Here is a 15404-nt window from a genome sequence, read left to right as displayed (position 1 = left end):
AAACTCATATTTAAACTTTTCAGAACAGTCTCATAACAAAGGCTCCGTCACTCACTGTGTCTTCCCTGACTCTCTCCATGCTGTGAGCTGGCATGGACGTAGGGGTGAGCAGACCCATAGTCATGACTCCATTGTGGTCGAGGGAGATGTTCAGTCGACCGTTGACATTGAGGCTGGGGGTGAAGATTTGGGAGCAGTGGCTTCTCACGCTGCCCGTTCTCCTCTTCCATGGCGTCGCTGTCGAACTGGTGCGACTCCTGAAGACGTCTCCGTGAACGCTGTACTCGTCGTCCGCGAAGTCGGCCTCTGAGTTGTTGCGAACGCGGAAGGAGCTGAAGATGCTGTTCTGGCTTCCTCGTCTGGTGCTGAGCGGGTGAGAGGATAGCGTGGCCAGCAGAGGGTGGGCCGGCAGGGGGGACAGGGGAGGCTACAGAAATATGGAAGAACGCATTAGCTTCTGTGGTTTCAACCATTAACAACTCGACAGCGCGCTCCTTAAGGTTACATACCATTACTTCTTCCAGGGGCTCCATCTTCTGTTCTGCAGCTTCTTCTGCCGTTTCTTCGGACAGCGTTCTGTGAGATCTTCTTCTTCTGCTGCTGCTTCTTCGTATACTTCCTGTGTACTTCACACAGAATGGAGACAGCTCCGGGGACAACACTGAGTCTGTCTCCTGTGCTTGTCTTTTTGCTGCCAGCTTCACATGGGATGAAATTGTTTGAAAGAGTTACAGTTGTGTCTGTCTTCAGCTGAAGGCGCACATGAAAATATGACAATGCACCGCACTTACTCTTTGCTCTCTTCTCAGGTGTTCCATGGCCATCTGAAACTCTCTCTCCTTCTGCCAGGCCTCAGCGATGGTTGCCTGATTCTGCTCCTCGTAGGCCATGGCCACCACAGCCAGGATAAGGTTGACCAGGTAGAAAGAGCCCATGAAGATCACTAGAACAAAGAAGATCATGTAGGTCTTCCCAGCTGAGCGCAGAGTCTGTGGGAATCAAAGAAAGTAAAGGCAATAAAAGCAAATTCACCAGAGTCACTGGTTCAGCACTGTGTATAGTCATAAGGCAGATCATATGCTAAAGCTAAACAACACAGGTCAGTACAAAAAGGTTTCTGGCCACTTTGTGAAGTGACGTCTTATTCAATATCCGTTTAAGTATGTTAGTTGTGTTTCTCCACTATGTCACCCAGTTACTGATTCTTTGTGAAAGTGAAAACTACTTTGGCCCCAGAGAAGACCAGCAAATAGAAAAACGCTCCGAAAGCTCACAAAAAGACAACAGAAGTTGAATAAAGAACAAAGGACATGGGAAAAAAACTAAACAGAAGGAAAACAAAAGGAAGTAGAAAAGAACAAATCTGGGAGACAAAGTGATGAAACATCTGCTTAAGTAACAGAAACCAGAACATGTGAAAGACTGAAGTGAGGCAGAAGATGCAGGTAATCTGTGTTTTAATAGCAAGACACTGTAAATACATGTTTGCTCGTACATTTCAGCGTTAGCTCGTCACTTCCACAGCTGTTCTGTCCCCAAAAATGCTTCTGTTGTGTTTTCTAAGGGTCTTTTCTTTGTGAGCGTTTGAGTTGTTTTTCTGTTTCTATTGTGTTTTATTCAACTTCTATTGTTTTTTTTGTGAGCTTTGGTGACGTTTTTCTGTTTGTTGGTGTTTCCTTAAGTTGCAATGCGTTTGACCTCTTAGAGCCACTGCTGAAAACACTGAACCTATAAGAGGAAAATTGAACTTTTAAGTTGAAGGTTGTAACTACAGGATGCTGATAGATGAAAAAACCAAAAGTAGAAAATTGCACCTGGTGAAACAGTTTTTCCCAGTAGTCCTGCGTCATGAGACGGAAAAGTGCCAGGAAAGCCCAGCCGAAAGTGTCAAAGCTGGTGTAGCCATAGTTTGGATTCCTCCCTACTTTTAGGCAGTCAAATCCTTCTGGACACTTCCTGTAATGTGCAAATGATTGAGAGGTAGAAGATAAATGATTAGAGGCCAGGACTGATAAACAAAGGCCGAACACAGGAAATTAAAAGCAGCTGCGGAGAGATATAGCCGTGCCGGTGTGCGTGCTGCTTTCCCAGAGTTAAAAACATTCTACATGTGGCTCTGCGGCCTTTGACTTCACAGAGAAAACTGGGAGATGAGTCAGTAAGTACGTACTATCATCACCGTTATTTCAAAGAAGACGGCACTTGAAACCTGTTTCAGACAGGAGCACTAAAATGCACTGGAGCAAAAAGAGATTAGCCAGATGGATATCAAATTGCAGCAGGAAAAAAAAATCAGCTCGATTCCAGCGTCTCTGATCTTCATTGTCAACATAGTGGCATTACAGCAAATATTTAAGTCCAGCAGCTGAGAACAAGCTGGACTGCCATGTCAATCTCAGTGTGGAATAATTTCATAATGGCAGGCAAACAGCTGGGCGGAAGAGCGCTGCTGTGAGAACAGCTGTGGATCTCACCAACACGCCAGCTAAGCAGGAATGCTCACTAATATCCAGCAGCGAGGGCAGAGGATGCTGTGTGAGGCCAGCGACATCTTCCTGTCAGGCTGGCCCTCTGCTACATCACTCACACCAATCTGTTCACCTCTGTTAATCAATGCACATTTAGTTTATTTCATATCAACATTGTTGAGCAAAATTAGCAAAAATCTTTCTGTCAACTCGGCATCTAAACAAATGTTGTGATTTAAAAATTCGACTTTTGTCAAAAGGAAAACTTTATTTAAAAAAAAATGCACACTAACTGAAAACAGTATCATGCCTGTAAAAAATAACTGTCCTTTGTTTTAGTCTTTGTCAAGTTTGTCAGCTTAAAGAGGCTTTCAGAGCACGTGCTAATGGAGACTGTGATTTCTACAAGACTCCGAGTGTACTCCCAACTGTAAAGTTTATCCCGGAAATTTCCACCTTGTGTTTGCTTGAAGATGCCACATGCCATTGATTTTCTATTGTCTCTGGTCACAACTGCAAATCACTTCCTATGTGCACTATGTGGAGCTTCCTATACACTGCAGCTTAATGCGTCTTCAAGCAAACATGCCAAGTATACTGCTGAGTTCCTGTCAACTAAAGCTGCTTCCTGACAGGAAGTGATATACGGCAATGTCCAATGAAAGACCATGTTGGGTCTAAACTCAGAACAATTCACTTTAACAGACCATACAACCTCAATGACATTGAGCGACTAGCTGGTGATGCGACGAGGGCAGATCCGAGATAAACCACCAAGGAGAGTATAGGTTACTGATGATTGACATCCATGTAAAGCGGCCCTGGTGTGCTGGTGATTAATTCTTACGTCTGAGATCATTTTCAGCACAGTACTTATAACTTGACTTTGGAACATTTTATATACTTTACACATGAAATGACTAGTCTGGAAAATAAACTGCAGCTTAATTAAAAATGAAAATAATAATACAATGGTAAACAATGCATGGAAGGTGTCATATCACTAAGTTTAGCTAACAATATTTCCTGTAATCATCACTATTCCATGTTTTCATCGTGTCATTCTGCAATCAAGTCTGAGCAACTTTCTGTAGGTGCTCAGACTAGGTGCCTCTGTATGCAGTTTATAAATGAATAAACTGCACTCAATGATATGCTTGTTAATCCACTGTTGTCCATTAAACAGCTACAAAAATGTGAGAGTCCTTTCGTAGTTTTGTAATTGTGAACAAGGTGCCTGCAGAGTTCATGTCCCATTAGTCTCTATAGCAACTGCCCAATGGAGCAGCTGCTGATACACACAGATATAACTCAGCTGTGCATCACATCTAAGTATTCTGCAAGTTTGTTTTTTCATGCATTTTTACCACTTGCTATTACTACTATTACTATATATATCTGTTCTCAGGCTCTAGGAAGTTATTTTTATATGAATTCTCTACCATAGTACACTGAGCAAAAATTCCCTTTTATTTTTTTACTTTACTGTTTGGGGGCTTTTGCCTTGATTAGAAAGGAAAGCAGGGAATGAGTGAGTTGGGGAAGACAAAGGTAAAAGCACCTTGGGTCAGAGTTGAACCCGGGCAGCTGAATTTAGCCTTGGGGTATATGGTCAGCTGCTCAAACTATGAGGTAAAGCAGTACCCCCATTTCATTCTTTTAACCACACGTCATTAAGAACAAACCCATGGCGACAGTGGCGGTCTACCCCAACTTCCTCAAAGCCTCTTGAGGAAGTTGGGGTAAGAGCTAAAAAGGACAACACTTATTGATTTTTTAAGTTAATCCAAAGAGGAAACCCAGGGAGCTGAAAATGAAGCCACTGCTGAGTGATGCAATCTGCAGTTCCTCCAGTTGAAAAGGCCTTATGATTTTATTAACCTGTTGCTTACTGGAATTATAGGAAGCATGCAGCCAAAAATCTAAAAAGCGACATGTGAAAAGAAAGGCAAAATATGAATAATAATTGATTTTACAAGTCATCTTGTGCAATCATTGGAGCACAGCTAACACAGGGTCGGGTGTGTTAGACCTCTATTAAAGCCCTTTGCTCCATGTTTACAATGTTTGGTTTTTTTTAATATTATATATGTGAGGACAACATCAATTTCCTGCTGTTTGTATAACAGCAGGAAATAACATCTGTCGGTGGCAACAGTTTTTTTTCCTGGGTGGGGCTAAGGCGGTGAGTTTCCTGCCCGCATCGCTCCAGCTCAGGGCAAAAGTGGAAACTTTCAATACAATCAGTCATAATCCTTAATGCATAGTGGTTTTAAGATGTAAGGGGATAAGCACTTGCCTCGACTCTACAGTAGGCGTGATGGGGGCTATGCGCATGTGTGTGACTGTGTGTGTGTGTCATCATAACGTATCCAAAGCTTTAATTTGGAAATCTACTCAGGGATTACTTGTTGGAATACACTCAAAAGATTAAGCATCCTCTATGTTTTACGTCCTCCATCCTGATCTGCTTAATATCTTGCTCTCCTCCACAGCCAGCCTCAGAAAGTTCCATCTAAAAATGTTGCACAAGTTAAGAGGCCATCTCAGTTATCTGCCAGTAAAACCATAAGCTACCTTATGGTATCTTTAACCTGTCAAGCATGTCACGAATCTGTGCCACTCTTGCTTTAGCTGCAGTTTAGCTGGAGAGAAAGTTTTTTAAAAATGCAGTAAGTGCAACAAAATGCATTTTCTTGATGATGATGTAGCAATGTTAAAATAAAAGGGGACAAAGACGCCATTAAAAACAACAAAAAGGTTCAAACTCTGCTGTATCGATTGCAGCGCTCTGTTAGAGCTCCACAAATGGCAAAAACACAAAAAGCGGGCAACAAAAGAAAGTTCACATGTAGTGACTTGTAGGTGGGACAGCTGGGTAGGTCTCGCCTGATCTTACTGACCCACTATTTAAGTGAGTTTAGTGACATCATTTCCCCGTCCAAATCTTTTGCTCTGACTTCAACACAAATTACTGAATCAGACGGTACTTCTTGGGAGATTAAGGTCCTGTGCTTTTGGAGGAGAGGGATTAAAAACTAAAGGGTGGCTGGATTCTGTTGCCTCTAAAAATATGTGACTACACTCATAATAACTATAACTGGGAATGGGAAGGATTATAAGTTGCAAATTAAATATAAATATGTATTTTTTAATTGTTCTTTGAATTCTATATAAAAACTGGAGTTGTGGCAGCCAGATAGTGTTAGCTTATTCATACTGGCAGTTTTTGTCTTGACTTGATTGATTGATTTGATTTGATTTGATTTTATTGATTAGCATTCAAATATCTCAGTGAAGACAGAACAAAGATCTACCACAAAGCAAGAAAGCATGAGACAAGGCTAATCAAAAGGTATTGGCTGAAGCATTTGCTTATTACGCCTTTTTGCATGCAGCTCCTGTACACAGGGCTCAAAGCAAATAATAAAACAAAGCAAAAACAAAACAAACAAACAAACCAAGAAGAAGAAGAAGAAAAAAACTTTCCACCTTAGAGAAGTAACTACATCAAAGCAAAAGAATCAAGAGTTTTTTTTTTCTTCTTGATTATTCTAACAAAATATCTGCATGAATTAAATATATGCTAAAATGCTAGTTTTAGCCATGGGCGACCGTGGCTCAGGGGGTTGGGAATTGCATCTGTAACCGGACGGTCGCCGGTTCGATCCCTGGGCTCTCTGTCCTGGTCGTTGTGTCCCTGGGCAAGACACTTTACCCTACTTGCCTACTGGTGTTGGCCAGAGGGGCCAATGGTGCGATATGGCAGCCTTGCTTCTGTCAGTCTGCCCCAGGGCAGCTGTGGCTACAACTGTAGCTGCCTCCACCAGTGTGTGAATGAATAGTGGTATTGTAAAGCGCTTTGGGTGCCTTGAAAAGCGCTATATAAATCCAATCCATTATTATTATTAGTTATTAATGTCGGCTAAACATTAGGTCCTTATTCAAACATTAGCTGATCATTTATAGAAAACGTCAAACTCCTCAAACATTTTAACTCTAAATATTCTCTGCTTTTATTAAAATATATATTTTTTGTTTTTTAGTTCACTAGCCTGGTTAGCTGTAACAAACATTGTGCAAAGGGTTAGCTTTGAAGCAAGAGGAGCTATTTTTGGTGCGCCCTTTTTTCAAGAATAAAAAGTTGATTTACTTTATTCTTAATGACAGTGTTTGAACAATTTGAACTGGTATCAACAAAAAATTGATAACAGCCATTGTAACAAAATTTCTGGTTCTTTGAGGAAAAAAACTTCTGTCCACGCAAATGTCAAAAACAGCTATTTTTTGACACAGTGATTGTCTCCGGCCAAAAAGTAGCTTTTGGCCGGAGACAATCACTGAGCTTACATAATCCAACAGTACTATGCTGTAGAAGTGAAGTGACCACCAGTGACAACCAGAAGATTGCTTCGAGTATGTGACTAGCTGAGGGTCACAAAAGACCATTTAGATAAACTGTGGACAAATCTTTTTTTTTTTTATTTTAGAATCAAAGTAACTAAAACTTGGCTATAATCTTCTGATCATTAATCACTTTGGAAAACATGATCTGATAGGGTTAAGGCTGGAATGGACCGCTGGAGCCCCTGCTCAAAGCGTGTGTTATCTCCACTAGCAGCATTCTGTTGGATTCAATTGAGAATCCAGAGCGTCTCATAAGGAGGCGGAAGGGTACCTTTCGCCATACTATTAGACGCCTCGGGCCGGGACAAATCGTCGGTATGTTGGAAATGAGAATGCTCTGAATCTAAAACCTAAAGGGTCAGGAGAGAAAAGCATATAAGACATGATTTAAATAGGGAAATAGCATGAGGGCAAAGACCACTACATTGTGTAACATCACTCTCAGTGAGATGCACGTGGCTAAAGCTGCTTAAAAGAATACAACATATGAAACTATAACCCACAACAACATCCAAGGTTGACCAGCGATGTTTAAGCAGACAAATCAAGTTCAGGTTGGCCAAGTTTTTTCCCTTCATTGTATTACTCTGATTCCTCTTGATATAAAAGGAATCTGGCGTGCCTTCTACCGTAACATAAAGCTTCTGGTATGTTTAATTACAGAATCATATTCAACAATTTCTTCACCATAAAAGAGAAACATTGCAAATATGCTACATCATCTCCTGCTGTCTCTAGGTGCTTATCCCTGCTTCTCCAAAAAACATGACAAGCTAATGGTACATGAAGTAAATGCATGACATAAACCTATAAGGTTTCATATAGAACCACCTTTGTTTAACGTGCAAATAAATTGAAAACATCTGCATCAAACTTCCCTGCAGAGGCTTTAACATCATCACCATGTTTTATTTGCTATCATTCATTATCTTGTATTATTAACAAGAGCACCTAATGGAAGCCATTTGTTGGAGCTACAGGATTTCAGATTCACACAGATGGGTATTTAGTTCACTATAACCCCTGAACTGGGCCTGGCATTGGGCAGAGTCATCCTGTTGTGCTTGTTTCAAAAGCATTTGGATTTACAGGATTATTCAGTGCGTAGGCTGAGTAGCAATATTTGGATGGTTTCAGACTGTGCCTTTGACTGGGAACAAAGTCCATCACCCATTTCACCTATGCATTTACATCTATATTTACTTACATCTAAGGACCTTATATTTAGCATTGTTTTGACTTATTTTAGCTCAGCAAGCAGGTTCGTCAGAAGCACTAGTTAAAAGCTTCAGTACAGTCGAAATAAAAATATGATAACAAAATATCAATCCCAAAGTGTTCTAGTCTGCTCCAGTTACCCTAATCACAGCACAGAGCTTTTGAGATGATGAAATCTCCAAAGACCTCCCGCTCTCCAGCTGGCAATGCCATGTCTCTCTGTGAAGAGCTCCAGTGGAGCCGTGGTGATTATCCACGCCACATGTTGTCTTGTGCTCAGCTTCTCTCAGGCGAAACCTCTCCCTCCAATGGGATCAGTTACCTATATATTATACCTAAGTCACAGACTGAGAATCCTAAATGACAGGACATCATCTATCATTGAATCCTCCTTTTCTTGTGAGCCTTGAGCTACATGTAACTACACATATATATATATATATATATATATATATGATATTACATAAGAGCCAAACAGGTGAACAGATTAAGAAGCAGTAAGAAAAGTGAATGTTTACTTACCCCGCATCACTTCCATATCCACATATTAAGGCATCCTTTGCTCCTTCAACTTTGTAAAAATTATCTGAGGAAAAGCCAGTTAAACATACAAAAAGTTGTAATATGTAAAGTATTAAATATTACATTGTTAAGAGCACTGTACATCTGATGATCAATAGCAGGCTCTTCTATTTTTGGCTGACCTTCACTGCTGAGGAAGTCCTCCGTGGAGCTCCAGGTTCTGTTGTTGCAGATGAAGGATGTGTTGGGGCTAAACGAGGAGTTGACGCAGTGCGAGAGACTGCGGACGCACTTTTGTCGCAGTAACCCCATAAAAAGCTGCAGGCCGATGAGGGCAAACACGCTGAGACAGAACACGGTCAAGATCATCACGTCTGCCAGCTTCTTCACAGACTGGATCAGGGCACCAACGATGGTCTTTAGACCTTGTGTGTGTGTGTGGGGAGGAAACAATATGTATTGGTTGTATGACACCATTACAGAAACCTTTGTGAATAACATTTAGACATTTTAGAGAGAACTAAAAGGAATCAAAGAAACCTGATTGTTCTCTTACCTGGGATAACTGAGATGGTTTTCAGTGCTCGCAGTACTCGAAAGGTTCTCAAGGCAGAGACATTTCCAAGGTCTACAAATTCAGTCAAATATCTGGAAATTCATACAACAAGTGAAGAGAAATCACATCTTTGTCTGGAATGTAGTGTTACAAGTTTATATTACAGCTTTTCAGCTGGTCAATGTTAATCTGACATTTTGTCGTCTTTTAGCTCATATTTTGGTCTCCACCAACCTCAAACTATTTTGTGTTGAGCTGCTTAACATTCCACTAAGTTCAATAGCTAGTCACTAACTTAGTCTGCATGGAGTTAGGTGCTGGGGATGCACAGTGAGTACAGGCTACAACAAAACATTTTTGTTTAAAGTCTCCTGTTTTTGCCCTTTGCTCTCAAAAACAATGCTGCAAGGGCTCACATCTATTCATATGCATGTCATGTGCAGCTTCAAGGATGAGATCCAGTAGAAGTGTTTGTTTTTTTGTAACAAAGCAAATGTTGTGTTTCAAATCACCACGGAGAATTATTGCTTCACTAAGTGAGGGAGAGGATTTTTGTTTTTATCAGATGATTGCATTACATTTTTCTTAAAAACTGTTCCTCACAAGAGAATACAAACACAGATTCAGAGAATCAGAAGACAGTGATGATGTGTGCAATGGTGAAATGATATCTGTACTCACGCCATCATAATCACCGTGAAGTCCAGCCAGTTCCACGGATCTCTCAAAAATGTGAATGGCACTGTACAGAAACCTCTCGCTAATATCTTTATTGCTGACTCGAATGTGTAAATACCAGTGAAGGTATACCTGGAAAAGATCCATGGTAGGAGAACACAATGTAGCATTAGCACCAAGGACAACGTTACACTGAAACAAACTGGAGCTTTAAATACATCTCAACACTAAAACTATTTATAGTAAGATAACAATGAAGAGTTGTGTTTGAGATATGACGCAGCCTGCTGAAAGAGCTTGAAAAAGAAAAAAAATACTACTTGTTTAATATTTGTCACCATTTTTAAAAAATCTACCAAGATTTGAAATCTAACTATAACTAAAATCATGATAAAGTCCAAATCTTAAAACATATATAGACTGACAGATATAAAAAAAAAAGAAACTACATGTAGTGTGATGACAGCGTCACACAACTCATTTTCTCAGTTTGTGGTTTTTCAGAGTTTCGTGCTGTTTTACTGTATAAGTGGCACGGGCAGTTTATCTGCTGATGGTGCAATTGTACAATTGATTATCCTGTTTGGTGATCTGTTTTTGTAACTACATGGTCTTTATAGAGCATATATACACTCACTGACCACTTTACAAGATACCCTTTAACTTCAGAGCTGCCTTAATTCCTCATGATTCCTCAAATTCAACCAGCTGCTGGAAACATTCGTCAGAGATCCCGTTCCATCACATCCATAATTTGCTCTATTGGACTGAGGTCTGGTAATTGTGGAGCCCATTTGCACACAGTGAACTCACTTCCATGTTCAAGATTTCAGTTTGAGATGATCTGAACTTTGTGACATGTGGCTAGGAAGAGCCATCAGAAGATGGGTACAGTGTCTAAAAACTGAAAGCAGGCAAGATGAATCCATGCTTTCATGTTTTTTTACACCAGATTCTGACCCTACCATCCAAATTAAATGGAGACTCATCAGACCAGGTGACATTTTTCCATCCATCCATTCCACTTATGGATGGCGAGAGGCGGGATATACGGTCCAATCTTCCTTTTTGCAATTTTGTGAATTTAGTTTCATTCTCTTAGGTGAGAAGGTGTCGCCCCTGTGGTCTTCTGCTGGTGTAGGCTTCAAGGATTGTAATGCTGGGTGTTCAGACATGCTCTTCTGCCTTCTTCTAGTTGTAACAAGTGATTATTTGAGTTATTAGAGGTTCTCCTCTTACCTGGCGTTAACAAGGCATTTTCAAACATTGTGAACTGTCATTCACTGGATACTTTCTTTCTCAAACTGTTGTCTGTAAACCCCGGCAATGGTTGCGCAGAAAAATTTAGTGAAAATCCCGGTAGCTTCTGAAATACTCAGACCAGCCCATCTGACAACAACAATCACGCCACATTCAAAGTCTTTTAATTCACCTATTCTGATACTCGGTCCGAAATTCAACAGGGCAAACTGAACATGTCTACATAGCAGAATGCTCTGGGTTGCTGTCATGTGATTGGCTGATTAGACATTTGTATTAAAGAGCAGTTCACTAGCTGGACCCACGTCCTCATTTTAGGTTTGACAGCGTTTTAGTAGGTAAAGGTGAACGCTTGGACATGAATTGAGCTGCGGTTTGGGGAAAGCCTCGAAGGCAGATCCCCATGTACTAAATACAAGTGAAGAAGTTAAAGAATTGAAAACAAGGAGGGAGGGAGGGTGGGGCACGTAAACAAGAATGAACAGCTTGCAGAACTGGAGGAACCTATATAGTTGACAACCGGAAGGAGCGTGTTTGGAGGCGTGGTCCCGCTCCTGAAATTCCGATACATAATCTCCAATTAAACAGGTATACCTAATGAAGTGATCAGTCAGTGTATGTAAGACCAACAATGCGGGAGACTGATTAAGACAAATGGAAAAACTATTGCAAAAAACAAAACTGCTTTTCTTCCCACATTAACTAAAAATGAATTCCTGATGTTGCAAAAAGTAAAAAAGTCTCTGTGAATGTGGACAGCCTGTTGCATGCTTCACCACCTCTTTACAGCATGCACAACACATTATATTGCAAGATTCTTCTCTTGGTTCAACTTAACATGCAAATGTGGTGTTTTCAAGCATGGCGAATATATCACATGCATCATATACTTACATATGTCAATTGATTCTGCCAGTTGCCACTGACAAAGCAACAAACCCCAGCAAACTACACATTAGAACGTATGCAGACAATTTTGAATCAAGAAAACAACTTCAAGCTGCATTAACTTACTCCAGGTACTTGGTCCATGTTGGTGGATCAGACATGGCCATGAAGAAACAGTTGGTCAGGATAGTGAACATTATGAACAAGCTAAACAATGTGAAAAGAGAGTTAAGGAATGTGTACTGTAAGGTGACGATTTACAGTTACCCAATCAAATACGTTTTTCTGATAAGCAGACGATGTATTCAAATAAAACAACAAAGGTTTATTGTAATCCTGTGGAGTATATACACGAGGATGAACGGTCACTGTTTGTACCTACAGACTACAGTAAATGCAGATTATAAAAAACAATGTAAACAAATTCTATTTAATATCGACTCGGTAGAAAAACATAATCTCCCATATGGAGACATGGACTGAAATCCTAAAGGATCTACTGAATCTTTACAAATGATTGCAAAGATTAAAGTGCTTTAGCATAAAATGATAAGAAATTCACTGAAATGAACATTAAAGTTTTTCGCTATAATTTAAATTATCTGATTGATTATATTACATTATAAAATAAACCGATAGTTTGGGTATTGAGGGCTTTTAGCCTGCACTTCAGAACCGACTGCGGTAATCTGCATGTTTCAGAGAATCAGTAACAGAAGTGAAATCTATAACAGGGGAGAGTTGGAGGAAAATTTGGGAAAATTACAAATCATCTGTCTGACAACTAATAGTCAGCCATCACATGATGTGAAATCTCCTTGCTCTTATTTCATTTCAGAGATTAAAAGAGGGATATGAGGGGATTTAGTGTGCGATGCCAGAGAGAACCATCACAAAGATGTTTCAAAAATAGGACTGGAAAAATCCAATAGAAACCTACAGGGGGGAAATCAGTAAATATCACAAATTGGCTTATCTGTCAGCAGGAAGTGAAATCTGGACTTTTCATTGTAAAATATATAAATTACAGTAGGAACGGTTCAAACTAGTTTGTTCACGGCAGGACATCTGAGTCACAGTCTAATCCCCATGTTATCACATGTCAGGAAAATGACATTCATGTTTTTAGTTTAAAGAGAACACCCTTTTTTTAGTGGTTTAAAAAGTCCCTTTTCAAGTGTAGCAGGGGAAGAGGAACACATGAGCCTTCAACAGATAAATAAAAGCAGGAAGAGGCACATGCAGAGAACCCAAAAAGGATATGAATGAACTAAAATCTTTATGGCAATCGCTCTGATGAGGTGAAATGGAGTAAATATGTAAAGTGCAGATGTGGCGCTGAATCTGAAGATGGCCTTCCCTTTGTTAAGTACTATAAAGGTCTGCAAGGGGGGAGAAAAAAAAAGAAAAATATAACATTATTGACAGAAATCACATTTTTGAAAAGACATCACACCAAAAAAAGCATTTCTTAAAATGATTTTCACTTTGTGCACAACAACAACAGCAGGTCTGAGCAGCAGTTCAGCTGCTGTCTTTACCAAGCAGGGATAACAATATAGCTACCATCTGTGTTAATATTCACCGTGAGCACTTATGGCTCCAAGAGGTGAGCGAGCAATGAGTGCCCATCCACACTGTTAGTGAGGCCGGCTGAGATAATGGAGACAACTCCAATGGGAGCTGACCCTTTCCCCAACAGATGTGGCATTTATTTAAATATTTTTCCGTCTTTGGATAATCCTCCCATCCAGCAGTGCGCCACATGCCAAAACAAAGAGACCCTGAGAATGACTGCCACATCCTTTTTTTTTTTTCATCTCTCCATAAACGGCCCATTAACGGGCAGCAGCAAATCAAAACTTGCTAATCCTATTTCTGCATCCGCAAGAGATCTAAAGCGAAGCAGTCACAGAGGCCACGTCTCAGCTCGCTGCTCCAAATAGCCACTTGCTAAGTTCTGTGAAAATGCCAGTTTATTTGGAGGCTCGCTATCATATCGTGTTCAAATTCAGATGAACATTCATCAGCGAACATGGCAGAAACTATAGCAGCAAAATTCTGCATTAGTAACCACAAACACTTTCATTTTCAAGCCGATTATTAAGAAACGTGGTTAAATAACTTTAACATTGCCAGGGATTCGCCATGGTTACAATCTCTTTAACGGTTGCCAAGAAATTGCCTCTATGAAGGAAACCCCAGAAAATGGTCATTTTGTGTCAAGTATTTCTTTAACCAGTAAAAATTATATTGATTCAGTCTGTTAAAACAGGCTGAATTTTGTCTCCCACTACTCCCACTGTAAAAGTGTTGATGTGCTCATTTTAATTTAAATGGTACATAATCTTTGGCAGATTTATCAATACTGATCATTTTATTGCAAACATGAATAAGTTTCTGCCCATAATGTCTGTGATTGCTGGAACCAATATATCTGTGACATGTTTCTTTAAGCAAAAGACAGTTAGCTTTGTTAATACAAAAGAATTTAAAAGAACTGCTATCATCATCATACATTAGTTTGGGCATACAAACCACTCAAATAAGGGCACCTTTGCAATGATTCTCTTTCTGGAACTCTAGTAGAGATATGGAAAACCATTCATCCAAAAGACATTTCATTATTTGGTGTTTTGATGATGGCAGTGAAGAGAGCTAACACTGTAGTCTTAAAACTTCCACAGGTTTTTACGTAATCTGAGTTGAGATCAAGCTGTCAAGTCATAAAAATCATATAACTACAAAAAAACCCAAACAACTCCTATTGGGAGTAGTATCCTATTCATCCGAGCACAACGGTCATCACTCAGAACAAACTTGTGCTGATTCACAGTAACCCTTTCTTCCACAAGGGGACAAGCAAACCCAAACTCTTACCCTCTGGTTCTTGTAGTAAAATGGATCGATGTCTTCCAGCGGCACCCCAATAAGTTCTTGAGGGATTTCACCGAAGATGCGTGGCAGTTGCTTCCCTGCCTCCAGGTCGACCCTGGGTTTCGGTGGCTCTGTCTTCTTCTGAGCCCCCTTGGCATTCTTGGCCTGCTCCTCCGCAATCCGCTGCTCCAAGGCAGCCAAGGATTCGCGAGTGAACCGCCGCAAGCCATCAGGACCCGTTGGTAACAGCATGGTTGCCATCTTTTCATCCTGATTCTCCTGTACTAGAATTTACTTACAGCTACAGGGAGGGAAGTATAGATTGAACACAGAAAAACAGATTGAAGAAGGTGAGGATAAATACATTATATACTGCATGAATCAGATCATCTGCCTGTAGCTATCTGTACCAGTAGTTTGGTAAAACAAATTAAAAAATGTCTGAAAGCTGGATTGGAACTCATACTCAAACACTAAATGTAAATGTAAACAGTAAATGAACTGAATTGGTGTCAGAGAAGACTGTTTCT

The 15404-nt window shown here is 40.2% G+C and overlaps 1 protein-coding gene across 1 annotated transcript in view; it reads right to left on the bottom strand.

Moving 5' to 3' along the window:
• LOC308412680 (sodium channel protein type 2 subunit alpha-like) overlaps positions 1–15404 on the bottom strand; it is a 48357-nt gene that overhangs the window by 18807 nt on the left and 14146 nt on the right. Inside the window, exons 2-12 of the mRNA XM_080907201.1 lie at positions 14878–15175; positions 13262–13379; positions 12124–12214; positions 9853–9981; positions 9172–9263; positions 8798–9040; positions 8616–8679; positions 1815–1956; positions 792–989; positions 510–698; positions 56–427 (exon numbers count right to left, since the gene is read on the bottom strand). Of these exons, the coding sequence (XP_080763327.1) occupies positions 56–427; positions 510–698; positions 792–989; positions 1815–1956; positions 8616–8679; positions 8798–9040; positions 9172–9263; positions 9853–9981; positions 12124–12214; positions 13262–13379; positions 14878–15135 (1896 nt within the window). The 5' untranslated portion in view covers positions 15136–15175. The remainder of the gene's footprint in view (positions 1–55; positions 428–509; positions 699–791; positions 990–1814; positions 1957–8615; positions 8680–8797; positions 9041–9171; positions 9264–9852; positions 9982–12123; positions 12215–13261; positions 13380–14877; positions 15176–15404) is intronic.

This window comes from Rhamphochromis sp. 'chilingali', assembly GCF_963969265.1.
Source record: "Rhamphochromis sp. 'chilingali' genome assembly, chromosome: 16".
NCBI classification, from domain to species: Eukaryota; Metazoa; Chordata; class Actinopteri; order Cichliformes; family Cichlidae; genus Rhamphochromis; species Rhamphochromis sp. 'chilingali'.
The sequence above is the reverse complement of the archived record's forward strand: the minus strand, read 5'-3'. Positions and strand labels throughout refer to the sequence as shown.